This window comes from Anomaloglossus baeobatrachus, chromosome 2 (genome assembly GCF_048569485.1).
Source record: "Anomaloglossus baeobatrachus isolate aAnoBae1 chromosome 2, aAnoBae1.hap1, whole genome shotgun sequence".
Lineage (NCBI taxonomy): Eukaryota > Metazoa > Chordata > Amphibia > Anura > Aromobatidae > Anomaloglossus > Anomaloglossus baeobatrachus.
The window spans coordinates 159,092,141-159,107,286 of NC_134354.1; the positions used below are offsets into that span (position 1 = coordinate 159,092,141).

The 15,146-nt window shown below is 41.4% G+C and overlaps 1 protein-coding gene across 2 annotated transcripts in view; it reads left to right on the forward strand.

Moving 5' to 3' along the window:
• LOC142291156 (granulocyte-macrophage colony-stimulating factor receptor subunit alpha-like) overlaps window positions 1–15,146 on the forward strand; it is a 151,193-nt gene that overhangs the window by 88,750 nt on the left and 47,297 nt on the right. For both annotated transcript variants that reach the window (XM_075335458.1, XM_075335459.1), the window contains exons 4-5: window positions 6,212–6,356; window positions 13,084–13,204. In XM_075335458.1, the coding sequence (XP_075191573.1) occupies window positions 6,212–6,356; window positions 13,084–13,204 (266 nt within the window). The remainder of the gene's footprint in view (window positions 1–6,211; window positions 6,357–13,083; window positions 13,205–15,146) is intronic.

Below are 15,146 nucleotides of genomic sequence, written 5' to 3' on the forward strand. Positions count from 1 at the left end.
AGTGCCCGAAGCCTCAACTGTCCATGTGGAGTCACCTGAAAAAAATTCATAGAACTGAGCTAGCCAATCCTGGTATCTCACCTACAAAATGCGAACAGGATGAGTTTATTTGGCTAAGCAGTATGCAGAAGGGCCAGGAGTGTGAGCAACTGTTGTCTACATTAGAACATCAGAGTGCAGAAAGAAACTCTTCACCCAAGGACTGGCAAATTAAAAGAAGGGGTTGAATGTAAGAGGGTGGCCATAAGAATATACCCCTATTCATTGCCCTCCGGCATCTGTACACCAACATCACTCATCTTCCAGAGGACGAGGGCTACAAGGAACTGATCTGTAATGAGCATGTTTCCTTGAGGGAAGAGGTAGAATCTGACACTGAGCTGGGAGACAACTGTGGCGCAGTTACAAAATATAAAAGGCTGGGACGGCAGTGAGGTGGTGGAGTTGGCGCCAAGTTTCCCAAGGGCGCAGATGTGTGCGCAGCAGGTCAAGCCCATGTCATATGCAGTGGAATCATTTGGAAGTGTGCTGAGCCCAGAGGAACCCAAGACTGCATTCTATTGCTAGAGGAACCTGAAGACCGAATATCGTTATCAAAAGAGGATCAGACTATATGGTAAAACACCGAAGATTGGATATCAAGAAATAGACAGTGAAAAATTAACATTTCTTCTAGTGCAGCATCCAAACGAGCCTGGCCATTACTTCCCGCCTTGACATATGGTACTAAGTGAAAGACTAGCTAATTACTGAACTTAACAGTCGCTGTAGTGCATCTCAACATAATTGTTCCATGTTAGTGAACCACTAGTGCAGATACATTTATGATGGTATAAGTTTCCTTGTTACTTGATATATTGTGACCATAAGTAAGGATGACACCAAAGCTCCCTTGATGGAAGGAACAAGATTGGGTTATTGTTTAGAGAATTTGTTCATAATAACATCAGTGATTGCATGTACCTGATCAGCTGATTGTAACTGTGAAACATGATAACTGTAATTTGATTTGTTTGCTTTAAACTTCTGTATTGCTTTTCGCTTAACCCTAGAACATCTCACCTCCATCTGTCTTTTCCCACCTAATAAAAATCAGTTGTAGTCATCACTGGGTCATCTTTACTGCATTTTGTCTGTTTGGCTTCAGTGTTACAAGCTGACTACTGCATCTACAGCCATCAATATTGCCCATTTCTTGATGTCTTCAATGCTTATCAATACAGGCTAATAATTATTAACCATGAAATACAATGAGGGAGGTGTTTGGATCTAAATTGTTTCAACAGCAGGACAACAACCTCAAACATACAACCAGTTTTATTAAAAACTATCTTATGTGTAAAGAAGAGCAAGGAGTCCTGGAAGGGATTATATGGCCCCACAGAGCCCTGTTCTAAAACATCATTGAGTAAATTTGGGATCATATAGAGAAGATAGGAGTTGTTCAACTCTACATTCACAAAAAAATCTTTGCTATATTGTCCAATATATTTGGAACAACCTTGCTGGTGAGTTCTTTCAAAAACTTTATGTAAGTGTATCAATAAGAATTGATGCTGTTTTGAATGCAAACAGTCGTGACACCAGATATTAATTTGGTTTATTTATCTATTGTGCCCTTTTACTTTATATTTTGTTAATTGATAAAAATGAACTTTTAACACCTCTAATTTTTAAACACAACAGTACATTTTGGGGTTTAATTAGACTTGGTATTTAAACAGTCCTCCTCATCACACTGTTAACATTTTGACATCATGAGCCAAAGACAACACCTAACAATTGATCAACAGTACCTCGTAATTTTGAGGCTTCAACATAATGTTCTCATATGGAAGTGGCCACTGAGGTTAGAATGTCATAGAGTGTCATCAGCAGGTTGCAACAAAAATACAGAGAGACTGGAAAAGTTACAGAAAAGCATAGAAGTGGAAGTCCTTTTGGCCACATCCCACACTGATGACTGCTTTATTGTGAATAATGCCCTTATGAACTAGATAATGAATGGCACACAACTCCAGGCACATTTAAGGGAGATGAGAGGCACCCAAGTTTCATATCAGACCATTCTAAACTGTTTACATCAGTCTAGTCTGTGTGCTAAACGACCTGCAAGGGTACCTGACCCCACCATCAGGCACAGGCGTAATCTCTTGCTAGACAAGGGTCCACTTGTGTCCACTAATTAAGGTCAATTCACGCTGAGCAGAAAGGATGGCCGCCAATAATGTTTGAGATGTCAAGAAGAATGCTATGCATCAGCCAATGTTGTCACCAGATGAGTCTTTGGTGGGTGTGATGTTGCAGTGGGGGCAGGTGTATCTAGTCAATACAGAACTGCCTTACACTTTGTGAATGGTACAGTGACAAGCCCCTACTACTTGAATTATATAATTAATCCCATCATTGTACCTCTGCATGAACATCACAGGCTTAATTTCATCTTCATGGACAAAAATACTCCTGCTCATCAAGGTCGCATCATAAGGAAATGGCTGCTGGAGAATGGGGTTCCTCAACTGGAGTGGCCTGCCATTTCTCCAGACCTTAATCCCTTAGAAAACCTATGAGATCAGCTGAGTTGTCATGTAGAGGCTTTTAACTCAGAATACCTCAGAACCTTAATGACCTGTAAGCCACCCTTCAAGAAAAATGGGATGCCATGCCTCAGGAGACAATAACTTGACTTGTGAACAGCATCAGATGTCATTGTCAAGCTGTAATTGATGCTCAAGAACACTTGACAAGTTATTGAGACATTGACATTTGTGGGTTATACAAACCATTGTTGTTGGCTTTTGCGTCAATAAATTGTTTGAGAGAAGGAAATCACCATTGCATGCTTTTACTTAAATGCCCTAAATTTATGATTTCATGATCACTGTAGCGTGATCTTTTCACGTTTTACATAAATTTAACTCAAAAGCCTAACTTTTTATGAGTTATGTGTATGTCCAGAGCTTTTTCCCAAGGAAGAGAGTAGATCAAAATACAGTTAGGTCCAGAAATATTTGGACACTGACACAATTTTCGCGAGTTGGGCTCTGCATGCCACCACATTGGATTTGAAATGAAATCTCTACAACAGAATTCAAGTGCAGATTGTAACGTTTAATTTGAAGGTTTGAACAAAAATATCTGATAGAAATTGTAGGAATTGTACACATTTCTTTACAAACACTCCACATTTTAGGAGGTCAAAAGTAATTGGACAAATAAACCAAACCCAAACAAAATATTTTTATTTTCAATATTTTGTTGCGAATCCTTTGGAGGCAATCACTGCCTTAAGTCTGGAACCCATGGACATCACCAAACGCTGGGTTTCCTCCTTCTTAATGCTTTGCCAGGCCTTTACAGCCGCAGCCTTCAGGTCTTGCTTGTTTGTGGGTCTTTCCGTCTTAAGTATGGATTTGAGCAAGTGAAATGCATGCTCAATTGGGTTAAGATCTGGTGATTGACTTGGCCATTGCAGAATGTTCCACTTTTTTGCACTCATGAACTCCTGGGTAGCTTTGGCTGTATGCTTGGGGTCATTGTCCATCTGTACTATGAAGCGCCGTCCGATCAACTTTGCGGCATTTGGCTGAATCTGGGCTGAAAGTATATCCCGGTACACTTCAGAATTCATCCGGCTACTCTTGTCTGCTGTTATGTCATCAATAAACACAAGTGACCCAGTGCCATTGAAAGCCATGCATGCCCATGCCATCATGTTGCCTCCACCATGTTTTACAGAGGATGTGGTGTGCCTTGGATCATGTTACCGTTCCCTTTCTTCTCCAAACTTTTTTCTTCCCATCATTCTGGTACAGGTTGATCTTTGTCTCATCTGTCCATAGAATACTTTTCCAGAACTGAGCTGGCTTCATGAGGTGTTTTTCAGCAAATTTAACTCTGGCCTGTCTATTTTTGGAATTGATGAATGGTTTGCATCTAGATGTGAACCTTTTGTATTTACTTTCATGGAGTCTTCTCTTTACTGTTGACTTAGAGACAGATACACCTACTTCACTGAGAGTGTTCTGGACTTCAGTTCATGTTGTGAACGGGTTCTTCTTCACCAAAGAAAGTATGCGGCGATCATCCACCACTGTTGTCATCCGTGGACGCCCAGGCCTTTTTCAATTCCCAAGCTCACCAGTCAATTCCTTTTTTCTCAGAATGTACCCGACTGTTGATTTTGCTACTCTAAGCATGTCTGCTATCTCTCTGATGGATTTTTTCTTTTTTTTCAGCCTCAGGATGTTCTGCTTCACCTCAATTGAGAGTTCCTTAGACCGCATGTTGTCTGGTCACAGCAACAGCTTCCAAAAGCAAAACCACACACCTGTAATCAACCCCAGACCTTTTAACTACTTCATTGATTACAGGTTAACGAGGGAGACGCCTTCAGAGTTAATTGCAGCCCTTAGAGTCCCTTGTCCAATTACTTTTGGTCCCTTGAAAAAGAGGAGGCTATGCATTACAGAGCTATGGTTCCTAAACCCTTTCTCTGATTTGGATGTGAAAACTCTCATATTGCAGCTGGGAGTGTGCACTTTCAGCCCATATTATATATATAATTGTATTTCTGAACATGTTTTTGTAAACTGCTAAAATAACAAAACTTGTGTCACTGTCCAAATATTTCTGGACCTAACTGTATGACTTAATTTTCATTATAAAAGCCTATCTATTTAATGCCATAATCTAAACTATTTTCTAATATACTTAAATTATAAATTGCATACTGTGCGATTTCCCCCAAGACAGTACACTCTCTTGCCGGGACCAAAGTGCAATTTTAGTATGTCTTTTAATATGAATAGAGATCAGTGACGTCACACGGCCGGCAACACACACTAATAGTGGGCTCTGGTGATGACTCATTACTACTGATCTGAGCCGGCGAGAGAGTGCACTGTCTTTATGCAAATTGCACATCACACAGGGACTAGCCCGGCCCCTGTAATGAGCTTCACTTATGATGTTTGGTTTCAGAGAGGGGGCAGACCACAAAGACTACCCACTGATGACGGATCATTTGAGTATCCCAGAATGCACTGGAATTCTTAAACAAAGCAATTAGCAAAAAGGAAATTGTAAAAACAAAAAAATAAGCAGTTAAATAGTATAGTTAGAGAGCACAAAGAAATGTTTAATTCAATTATATTAAAAAATAGTTTAGAATTTATAGATAGGCATTTAGGATGAAAATTAAGGTTTTTTTTCAGACCACCCCTTTAAATATGACTAATTTTCCCTAAACTTTCTTGTTCTTGTTGGATTGCTAAAATTGATCATTGTACAGTTGAAACCAGAAGTTAACAAGTGCTTGCTGCACTCCCTGCGAACCCTGGGATTCCTCTTCCTTTCCTAAGAACCCGGGTCGAGCTTCCCACTCCAGACCATGGGCCCTGAACTAGTCGTTGCCTGCTGCTCCTCCAAAGTGTGACCTCACGCGGACATTGTCCGGTGCAGACTGACTATTGTGTGTCACATGGCTCCTAACTTCCCCCTGTGGGTGCCCCGCCTCCCTGGTTCCTGACTAGTGAGTATGAGGTCCCATACCTCGTGATAGCTACCCCAGCACCTACCCTAGCACAGTCTCAGTGACAGAACCCCCCTGTTATGTGTTGGTTGTGGTTGTTCCCAGCGATGACCTCCTCCATATCCAAGACGAATACTACACCTTAAGTGAGGTGCAGTACCCTGTGGTTCCTGAAGCCGCAGGGGTGCCACATATACACTATCTACAAAGACACAAATGCATGTCTTCTCACTATCTGACATGAAATCAGAATAAACCTTTTTCGTTTTAGGTTATTTAGAATTACCAAAATCCTAATTAAATGAAATATCTGGAACTAGGTCAATCATTCCTCTTCAAAATTGTCCTTAATAATCTAAAACAGGCATTGTAAGTATAGGAAAAAAAAATCTTAAACTATATATTGTATACTGTATGTGTTATTCATAATGAATTGTTTGTAATTAATTAGTGGCCTCATGGTCCTCTGATGCTGCGGAGGTCAATCTACCTCTACCTGCAGCATTCAGAGAGCATTTAGTTCAGATCAGCGGTGAGACAATGATGCTGGTCCGAATTGTCAATCTTCTGGAGAGCACGCCCCAAGCAAGAAGGAAACTAGGAGATAAATAAGAGGTGCACTCCAGAAGAAAGAAGATTCAAGAAACCCTTCTAAGATAATATCTTCTAATCTTGCAGGTTGACAAGTGTTTTTATGTATACGAAGCTTTTAATTTTATGGATTTCACATTACACAAAGGAATAAGAGCCCAACTTCTTGTATATGATTTGTACATTAATAAGGTTTTGAACCGTGGTAAAGAAGAAACATACGTGCCTAAAGGTAAGTGTTTTAATTGGTGCTCACAAAAATAATAGTATAACGGCTTAGATTGTACTTAGATGGCAAAGGAAGTCTGTGTTTAAATGTATTACTGCATGTAGTCTATGGCCGTTTCTGCAATGTGTGACCGCTGCTTTAAATCTGGTTTCATCTAGCCATTCATCAATCCACTGCCTGTCTCTGAACTTCCTCTTCAGGTGGGGACATACATGTGAATGCTGCGGCCAACCATTGGCTGTAGAGGTGATTTTACAAATGACCGCCAGTGATTGGTTGCAAAGGTCAGATATTCCTAATACTAGAACAGGATATACTGAGCTAATACATCACCCCTGCACTGGTGATTGATGGCAGAGGTCACATCACATGTCAATATGACGAGAACAAAATGTACAGAGCCAGTAGTCTAATATGGACATGGGACAATTTTTAATCATCTTTCACAGTAATGATGCATTGTTACCGCTGCAGTCAGTGATTGGCCACATGCCTGTCCTCGCCAGAAGAGTAAGCTTGGAGGTCAGATATTCCTAATATTAGAAAAAGATGTACTGAGCCAATACGTTACCCCTGCACTGGTGATTGATGGCAGAGGTTGCATCATATGTCTATGTAGCGCTGCATCCCTGCACTCCTTGCTCTCCCCTTGCTCTCCCCTCCTACAGGGATGCGCTGTCACTGACCGCCACGGCCGGCTTCCCCTGTGCTGCCCGGTGTCCCTAAACTCCTCCACATGGGTGCCTCCACCTTCCCCTCCCGAAGTTTGTGTGCACGTCACAGGACCTCTTGGAGCGCTCCTAGGGTATGCACGTCGCTGCCCTTCTCTTAAAGGGCCAGCACGCCACTACTAGGAAGTGTCTTTCAGCCTATCGCTGAGAGGCACTGGGTATTTAAGCTATGCTCCCACTAGGGAAGTTGCCTGTTCAACACTATCTGTTCCTAGTCAGTTGTACTCTGTCTAGCTAGTTGTCAGGTCACCCGTTCCATCCTGTCCTGTCCTGCTTGTTCTGTACTGTTCCTGCCTGTACCTGGTCTCAGACCATCTTACCTGTTGGCACCTGGTTCCAGTCCTGTCCTGCCTTGTTCCTGGTCCCAGTTTATCCTGCCTAGTGGCACCCGGTTCCAGTCTTGTTCCTGCCTGTAACTGGTCTCAGCCCATCCTCTCTGTTGGCATCTGGTTCCAGTCCTGTTCCTGCCTGTACCTGGTCCCAGCCCATTCTGCCTGTTGGCACCCGGTTCCAGTCCTGTTCCTGCCTATACCTGGTCCCAGCCAGTCCTGACTGTTGGCACCTGGTTCCAGTCATGTCCTGCTTGTATCTGCTACCAGCTCATCCTGTTCTGTTGGTACCTACTACTGTCCATCCTACCCTGTTGGTACTAGTAACTGTGTCCATCCTGGTCATGCCATCTGCCTCAGCAACTCCGGTGGCAGGCTTTAAAGTGACTCTGCCAATCTGTTCTGCCTGTATCTAGCTATCCGTTCATCCTGTCCTATTGGTACCTGTAACCTGTCCTTCCTGCCCTATTGGTACTATAGACTACTCTGCCTGTCCGTCCTGCTATGTTGGTGCTAGAGACTCTACCTGTCTCTCCTGACTCTGCCTGTCCATCCTTACTGTCCTGTGGGGTAAGCTGCCACAGTCCCGGACTTTAACCCATGAAAGGGTAGGCCCGGGGTCTCCCTGTGGTCCACTGGGTCCCACATTTGCTTGCCGCAGCACCATTCTCAGCGACAAGTGTTACAGTCTATATGATGAAAACAAGATACACAGAGCCAGTAGCCACACATGGACATGTGACAACTATAACAATTTTTCACAATAATGACCCAGTGTTACCACTGTAGTTAGTGATTGGGATGCCTGTCCTTGCCGGAAGAGTTAACTTGGAGCCAGGCAGAGAGTCAAGCAGTGCAGGAAAGGAGTAGCATGGGATCAATTTTTTTCTCATCATGTTGCTGATTCCTTTAAAAAAATATTATATCAATACAAATACATTACTGTCAATACAATATATTTATTTGTGTTTTTGGATTGGCCCAACAGGGTTCCACTGGATTCTCTGGAAGACTTAAAGGCGATTTTCAAAATATCTAATATATAAAGCTGAATGTGTGTGTGTGTGTGTGTGTATGTCCGGGATTGGCATCTGCACCGTCGATGCTACAACCACAAAATTTTGCACACTCACACATTTGGACCCCGAGAGCGTCATAGGCTATGTTTTGAGGGGAAATTTTAACCCCGCGCTTTACAGTTATTTGCCAAAAAACCTACCTCCATTAAAGCGAATGGAGCTGGGAGCCACAGTGCAGCCAGAACTTCAGAAGAATGCGCAGCCATGCCCTTATATGGAATGTTGGCGTGTCACAATGCAGCCAGGGAAAGAGACAGATGCAGACAGGGAAAGAGGCAGACACAGACAGGGTAAGAAACAGACATAGACAGGGTAAAATACAGACACAAAGAGACAGACATAGACAAAGAGACAGACTGAAAGGGAAAGAGACAGACAGGGAAAGAGAGAGACAGGTTAAGAGACAGACACAGACAGGTAAAGAGACAGAGACAGACACAGAGAAACAGACAGACAGGGAAAGAAAGGGAAAGAGACAGACAGGGTAAGAGACAGACAAAGAGACAGACACAGGGAAAGAGACAGAGGGAAAGAGGGAAAGAGACAGACAGGGAAAGAGAGGGAAAGAGACAAACGGAAAGAGAGGGAAAGAGACAGACAGGGTAAGAGACAGACAAATACAGGTAAAGAGACAGACAAAGAGACAGACATAGGGAAAGTGACAGAGGGAAAGAGACAAACAGGGAAAGAGAGGGAAAGAGACAGACAGGGAAAGAGAGGGAAAGAGACTCACAGGGAAAGTGACAGAGATAGATAGACAGGGAAATAGATAGATAGACAGACAGGGAAACAGATAGATAGACAGAGAAAGGGACAGAGACAGTCAGAGACAGACAGGGAAAAAGACAGACAGACAAAGAGATAGAGAGACAGAGAGATAAATACAGAGGGGGAGACAGACAGAGAATGGGAGAGAAACAGAGAGACAGTTACTATCCTGGGCAGCGCTGGGTGCTATGTTGTGAGGCGAAATTTGTTCCAATTTAACATTCAATTTTGCCCTTATCTACATAATGGGAAAAAAGTGAAACGAAATGTGTTGGGGGCACATTGACAGCTGCCAGATGTGAACAAGGGGGACTTAAAGAATGAGAGCGATGGTGCCAAAGAGTATATACCGTACAGTTGCTAACGTGGGGCCCCGACATGGGATACTCACCACACTCGGGGATATGAACACACACACTAAATGCGCCACACGCTACCACGTGCTTGAACACATATACAACCCTCAGCACACATCTCACCACACATACACCAACCTCACCACATAATCGCCCTAAAGCACACAATACATTTTTGTTAATACATTCTATTTTGTTAACAGCAGTTATTAACCCAGGTGAAGCCGGGTAGTACAGCTAGTAATTATATATATATATATATATATATATATATATATATATATATATATATATATATTATATATATATATACACAGTCATATGAAAATGTTTGGACACCGCTATTAATGTTAACCTTTTTTCTTTATAACAATTTGGGTTTTTGCAACAGCTATTTCAGTTTCATATATCTAATAACTGATGGACTGAGTAATATTTCTGGATTGAAATGAGGTTTATTATACTAACAGAAAATGTGCAATCCGCATTTAAACAAAATTTGACTGGTGCAAAAGTATGGGCACCTCAACATAAAAGTGACATTAATATTTTGTAGATCCTCCTTTTGCAAAAATAACAACCTCTAGTCGCTTCCTGTAGCTTTTAATGAGTTTCTGGATCCTGGATGAAGGTATATTTGACCATTCCTGTTTACAAAACAATTCCAGTTCAGTTAAGTTTAATGGTCGCCGAGCATGGACAGCACGCTTCAAATCATCCCACAGATTTTCAATGATATTCAGGTCTGGGGACTGGGATGGCCATTCCAGAACATTGTAATTGTTCCTCTGAATGAATGCCTGAGTAGATTTGGAGCGGTGTTTTGGATCATTGTCTTGCTGAAATATCCATCATCTGCGTAACTTCAACTTCGTCACTGATTCTTTCAAATTATTGTCAAGAATCTGCTGATACTGAGTTGAATCCATGCGACCCTCAACTTAAACAAGATTCCTGGTGCTGGCATTGGCCACACAGCCCCAAAGCATGACGGAACCGCCACCAAATTTTACTGTGGGTAGCAAGTGCTTTTCTTGGAATGACGTGTTTTTTTGCCTCCATGCATAACGCCTTTTTGTATGACCAAACATCTCAATCTTTGTTTCATCAGTCCACAGGACCTTCTTCCAAAATGTAACTGGCTTGTCGAAAAGTGCTTTTGCATACCTCAGGCGACTCTGTTTGTGGCGTGCTTGCAGAAACGGCTTCTTTCGCATCACTCTCTCATACAGCTTCTGCTTGTGCAACGTGCGCTGTATTGTTGACCGCTGCACATTGACACCATCTGCAGCAAGATGAAGCTTGGAGGTGGTCTGTGGATTGTCCTTGACTGTTCTCACCATTCTTCTTCTCTGCCTTTCTGATATTTTTCTTGGCCTGCCACTTCTGGGCTTAACAAGAACTGTACCTGTGTTCTTCCATTTCCTTACTATGTTCCTCACAGTGGAAACTGACAGTTTAAATCTGAGACAACTTTTTGTATCCTTCCCCTGAACAACTATGTTGAATAATCTTTGTTTTCAGATCATTTGAGAGTTGTTTTGAGGAGCCCATGATGCCACTCTTCATAGGGGATTCAAATAGGAGAACAACTTGCAAGTGGCCCCCTTAAATACCTTTTTCTCATGATTGGATACACCTGCCTATGAAGTTCAAAGCTCAATGAGGTTACAAAACCAATTTAGTGCTTTAGTAAGTCAGTAAAAAGTAGTTAGGAGTGTTCAAATCAAGAAATTGATAAGGGTGCCCATACTTTAGCACCGGTCAAATTTTGTTTAAATGCGGATTGCACTTTTTCTGTAAGTACAATAAACCTCATTTCAATCCAGAAATATTACTTAGTCCATCAGTTATTAGATATATGGAACTGAAATAGCTGTTGCAAAAACCCAAAATGTTATAAAGAAAAAAGGTTAACATTAATAGGGGTGCCCAAACTTTTTCATATGACTGTGTATATATATATATATATATATATATATATATATATATATATATTTTTTTTTTTTTTTTTTAGTCCACAGACCTAGATATCAAAATATATGTTGTTTTCCCACCTATGCTCCACTGTTAGCTTTCTGCTGCTGCCCTTATTCTTTATTTGCTTGCTTTGATATCACAACAACAGCTCATGTGACGGCTGCAGACATTCATGGGGTTCAGCAGTAGTGCTGAGGCAGCTGACAAGGTACGACTGAACCTAGTGACTGACTGTCAACAAAGATGCATGGAAGCAACAGAGCGTTGGCACTGGAGCAGACATGGAGGAGTGTTTTTCAGATTATTATTTTGAATTTTGTCAGTCATGGGGAGTAATGTTTTTTCTTGGAAAACTGTTTTCATCTCTGACAAAATAATGAGTTACTTCTATTGTATATTAAGCCCCCAAGTTTATAGAAGAACTCAAGGAACAGGCTTTAAAGCCAACAATTTATGAGATATTTCAATAATATGTCCAATATGTGAAACTAACAAAGAATTTAATTAAATTAAAACAATATGTGTTTTTTTAAGCCCTAAGGGGCAATACTAATTGGTCAGATGCCCCTCAGTGGCATTGTTAATTGTTAAGATGCCACTCAAGAAAATTAATAACTGGTAAATGGAACAACATAATGTAGGCAAAGAGGTCCTGAGTTCAATGATGTATCACTTAGATTAGTGGCTGCAGCCATTCTGACACAGTGAAACATTTTAGATTTTGCATGTAGAAGTACTGGGAGAGCTGCCCCCACCCACATCAGGCTTTTAGTGTATGTTTGCATAGACAGAAGCTGCTAATCACAGAAGGAGCATAGTCAGACCAGAGCTTACACACTGCTGAGACCCACTAATGATAAAGATAAAAGGCTTAAACTAACATTACAAGTAAACAAAAAAAAAAAAGACTGTGAGATATGACACTGGACTGAATTTTCTGTATTAACTCTTACAGCACACTGTGTTCAGATTACATTGTAGAAAACAGCGGCCAGTCATTTCAAAGAGGCAATAGGGGGCATAATCAGTTTTTAAGAGGGCTCTCATTGGACATTTGTCCTTTTTGGGGACAATCAAGGGGCATTATTACATTCCCGTGGCACTTATGGGCCATTTTTATATGCTAAAGGGTGGTCAGATATCAATATTACATTTAATGGGCAAGAATTATTTCCATTAGTTTGATTTTAAAGGGTCTGTCCACTAACGAACATTGCCTTATTAATTGCCTCAATGTGCTGCAAATTAAAAAAAAATGTAAACTTACTTCCACTATTAATAGAGCTGCACCTCTAAGCCATTGTACTAAAAGAAAACAAGCTGGAGTTACAGACCTTCTAGTAGAGGTAGCATTGAGAAATAGTCATATTGTATACCTGGGAATCTATTTACGGGGTTTAATGTTTAATTATTTTTTTTTTATTTTTTAAGAAAAGCCAATGTGTCATCTATATAATACTAAGTTCTACTAAACTTTTGTTTTTCAGGAACAAATAACACAGCTGCAAATAATTTTTCCTGTAATATTTACCATGTTGACATTATGAATTGTTCATGGTCTGTGGGCAAGGAAGCCCCTGAAGATACTCAATATTCTTTGGTTTTCAGGTGAAAGTAATATTAAAAGGGGAAATCCTCTACTTTGTACTTATTTTAAAAAAAAGTGCCTTTGGTGGTCCTTAAAAAAAATTAAAACATTCACCTATCGCTACCCACCATTACCCCACATTGCAGGCAGTGTTCTCACCAGTCTTCTTCCAATGGGGTGTATCAGGCGACCATTGCAGGTGACCAGTGAATGGCTGCAGTGGTCTTGTTCCACCATAATTAGGAGGAGATTGATTCTTCATATTCAAATGGAAGATGACCACTGCAGTCAATTAGTGGCTAATATGTGGCCATTGATTAGCTGCAGCTGTCTCCCCATGTCAGAAGAGGAAGACAGTAGACTCATGGGAGACACTAACAGCAGAAACTAAAAGTTAGGTTACATGGGAGCCACAGCTTTCATCCTGAAACAATACACAGATCAAGGCAATTGTTCTTAAGGGGTAATCAAGGAAAATAGACAGCACAGGTCCCAAATAAAACTCACATTACGACCAATGTGTTTCAAACTTCATTGTTGTTAGTTATAGCATACATGACGGGCTAAGGCGGGCTTTGGCACGTTGCGACATTGCACGTGCGATGTCGATGGGGTCAAATCGAAAGTGACGCACATCCGGCGTCGCAGTCGATATCGCAACGTGTAAAACCTTTTTGATACGATGAACGAGCGCAAAAGCGTTGTTATCGTATCATCGCTGCAGCCTCCGACATTTCCATAATGCCGGTGCAGCGACAGGTACGATGTTGTTCCTCGCTCCTGCGGCAGCACACATCGCTGTGTATGAAGCCGCAGGAGCAAGGAACTTCACCTTACCTGCCGCCGGCTGCAATGAGAAGGACGGAGGTGGGCGGGATGTTTACATCCTGCTCATCTCCGCCCCTCCGCTTCAATTGGCCGCCTGCCGTGTGACGTCACTGTGACGCCACACGACCCACCCCCCTAAGGAAGGAGGCGGGTCGCCGGCCAGAGGGACGTCGCACGGCAGGTAAGTGCGTGTGAAGCTGCCGTAGCGATTATAATCGCTACGGCAGCTTTCACTAGATATCGTACGTGCGACGGGGGCGGGACTATCGCTGCAGCATCGGTAACACATTGTTACCGATGTCGCAACGTGCAAAGCCCGCCTAAGACTTCCAATTTAGAAGTGAATAGTTGCCGATAGAGATTTTTGCCAATCAGCTGTGTGCAATACCAAAAAGCTACTGGTCAATATAAAGCGGGTGAAATAAATATTGAACACGTCACCAACTTTTAAATATATTTTTAAAGATGCTATTGACATGAAATTCTCACCACTTATCGGTAACAATCCATCCAATCCACATAGGGAAAGTAATCACACCATAGATGTCCATAAATTAAGTTATTTTTAATAATAATGAGAAATGACACAGGGAAAAAGTATTGAACACATGCAGAAAGCCATGGAAAGTCATCATCACACCAGTGGAAAATCTATCAGTAATTATAAAACAATGGCTACTGCTAATGTCTTCATATTAGTATTATGGCCTGAAATCATATATAACTTAAAATCTAAAATATTAATTATTATGTTAGAATATGTAGAGTAAGGTTTATGGCACACTTGGACTTATCAGTGCTCAAGAAAGGTTCAAACCCGTCATTAGATACAAAAAAAAATCTTGGCACACCAAAATGAAGGACTTTATTATACAGACAATCCAAACAAAACAAAATGTAACATTTCGACCCGTATATTTGGGTCTTCATCAGAGCGTCTTACACTCCCTGTGTGCAAGATGCTCTGCTACATTGAGCCATTATATCTATACAGAACAGCAATCTGATTTTTCTATAGATCTTACGATGATATTGACAATGTCATCATCTTAAAGGCATATTCCTACTCAAGAATCTATCATGTCTGATGAAGACCCAAATATAGGGGTTGAAACATATTTTGGATTTTTTTGA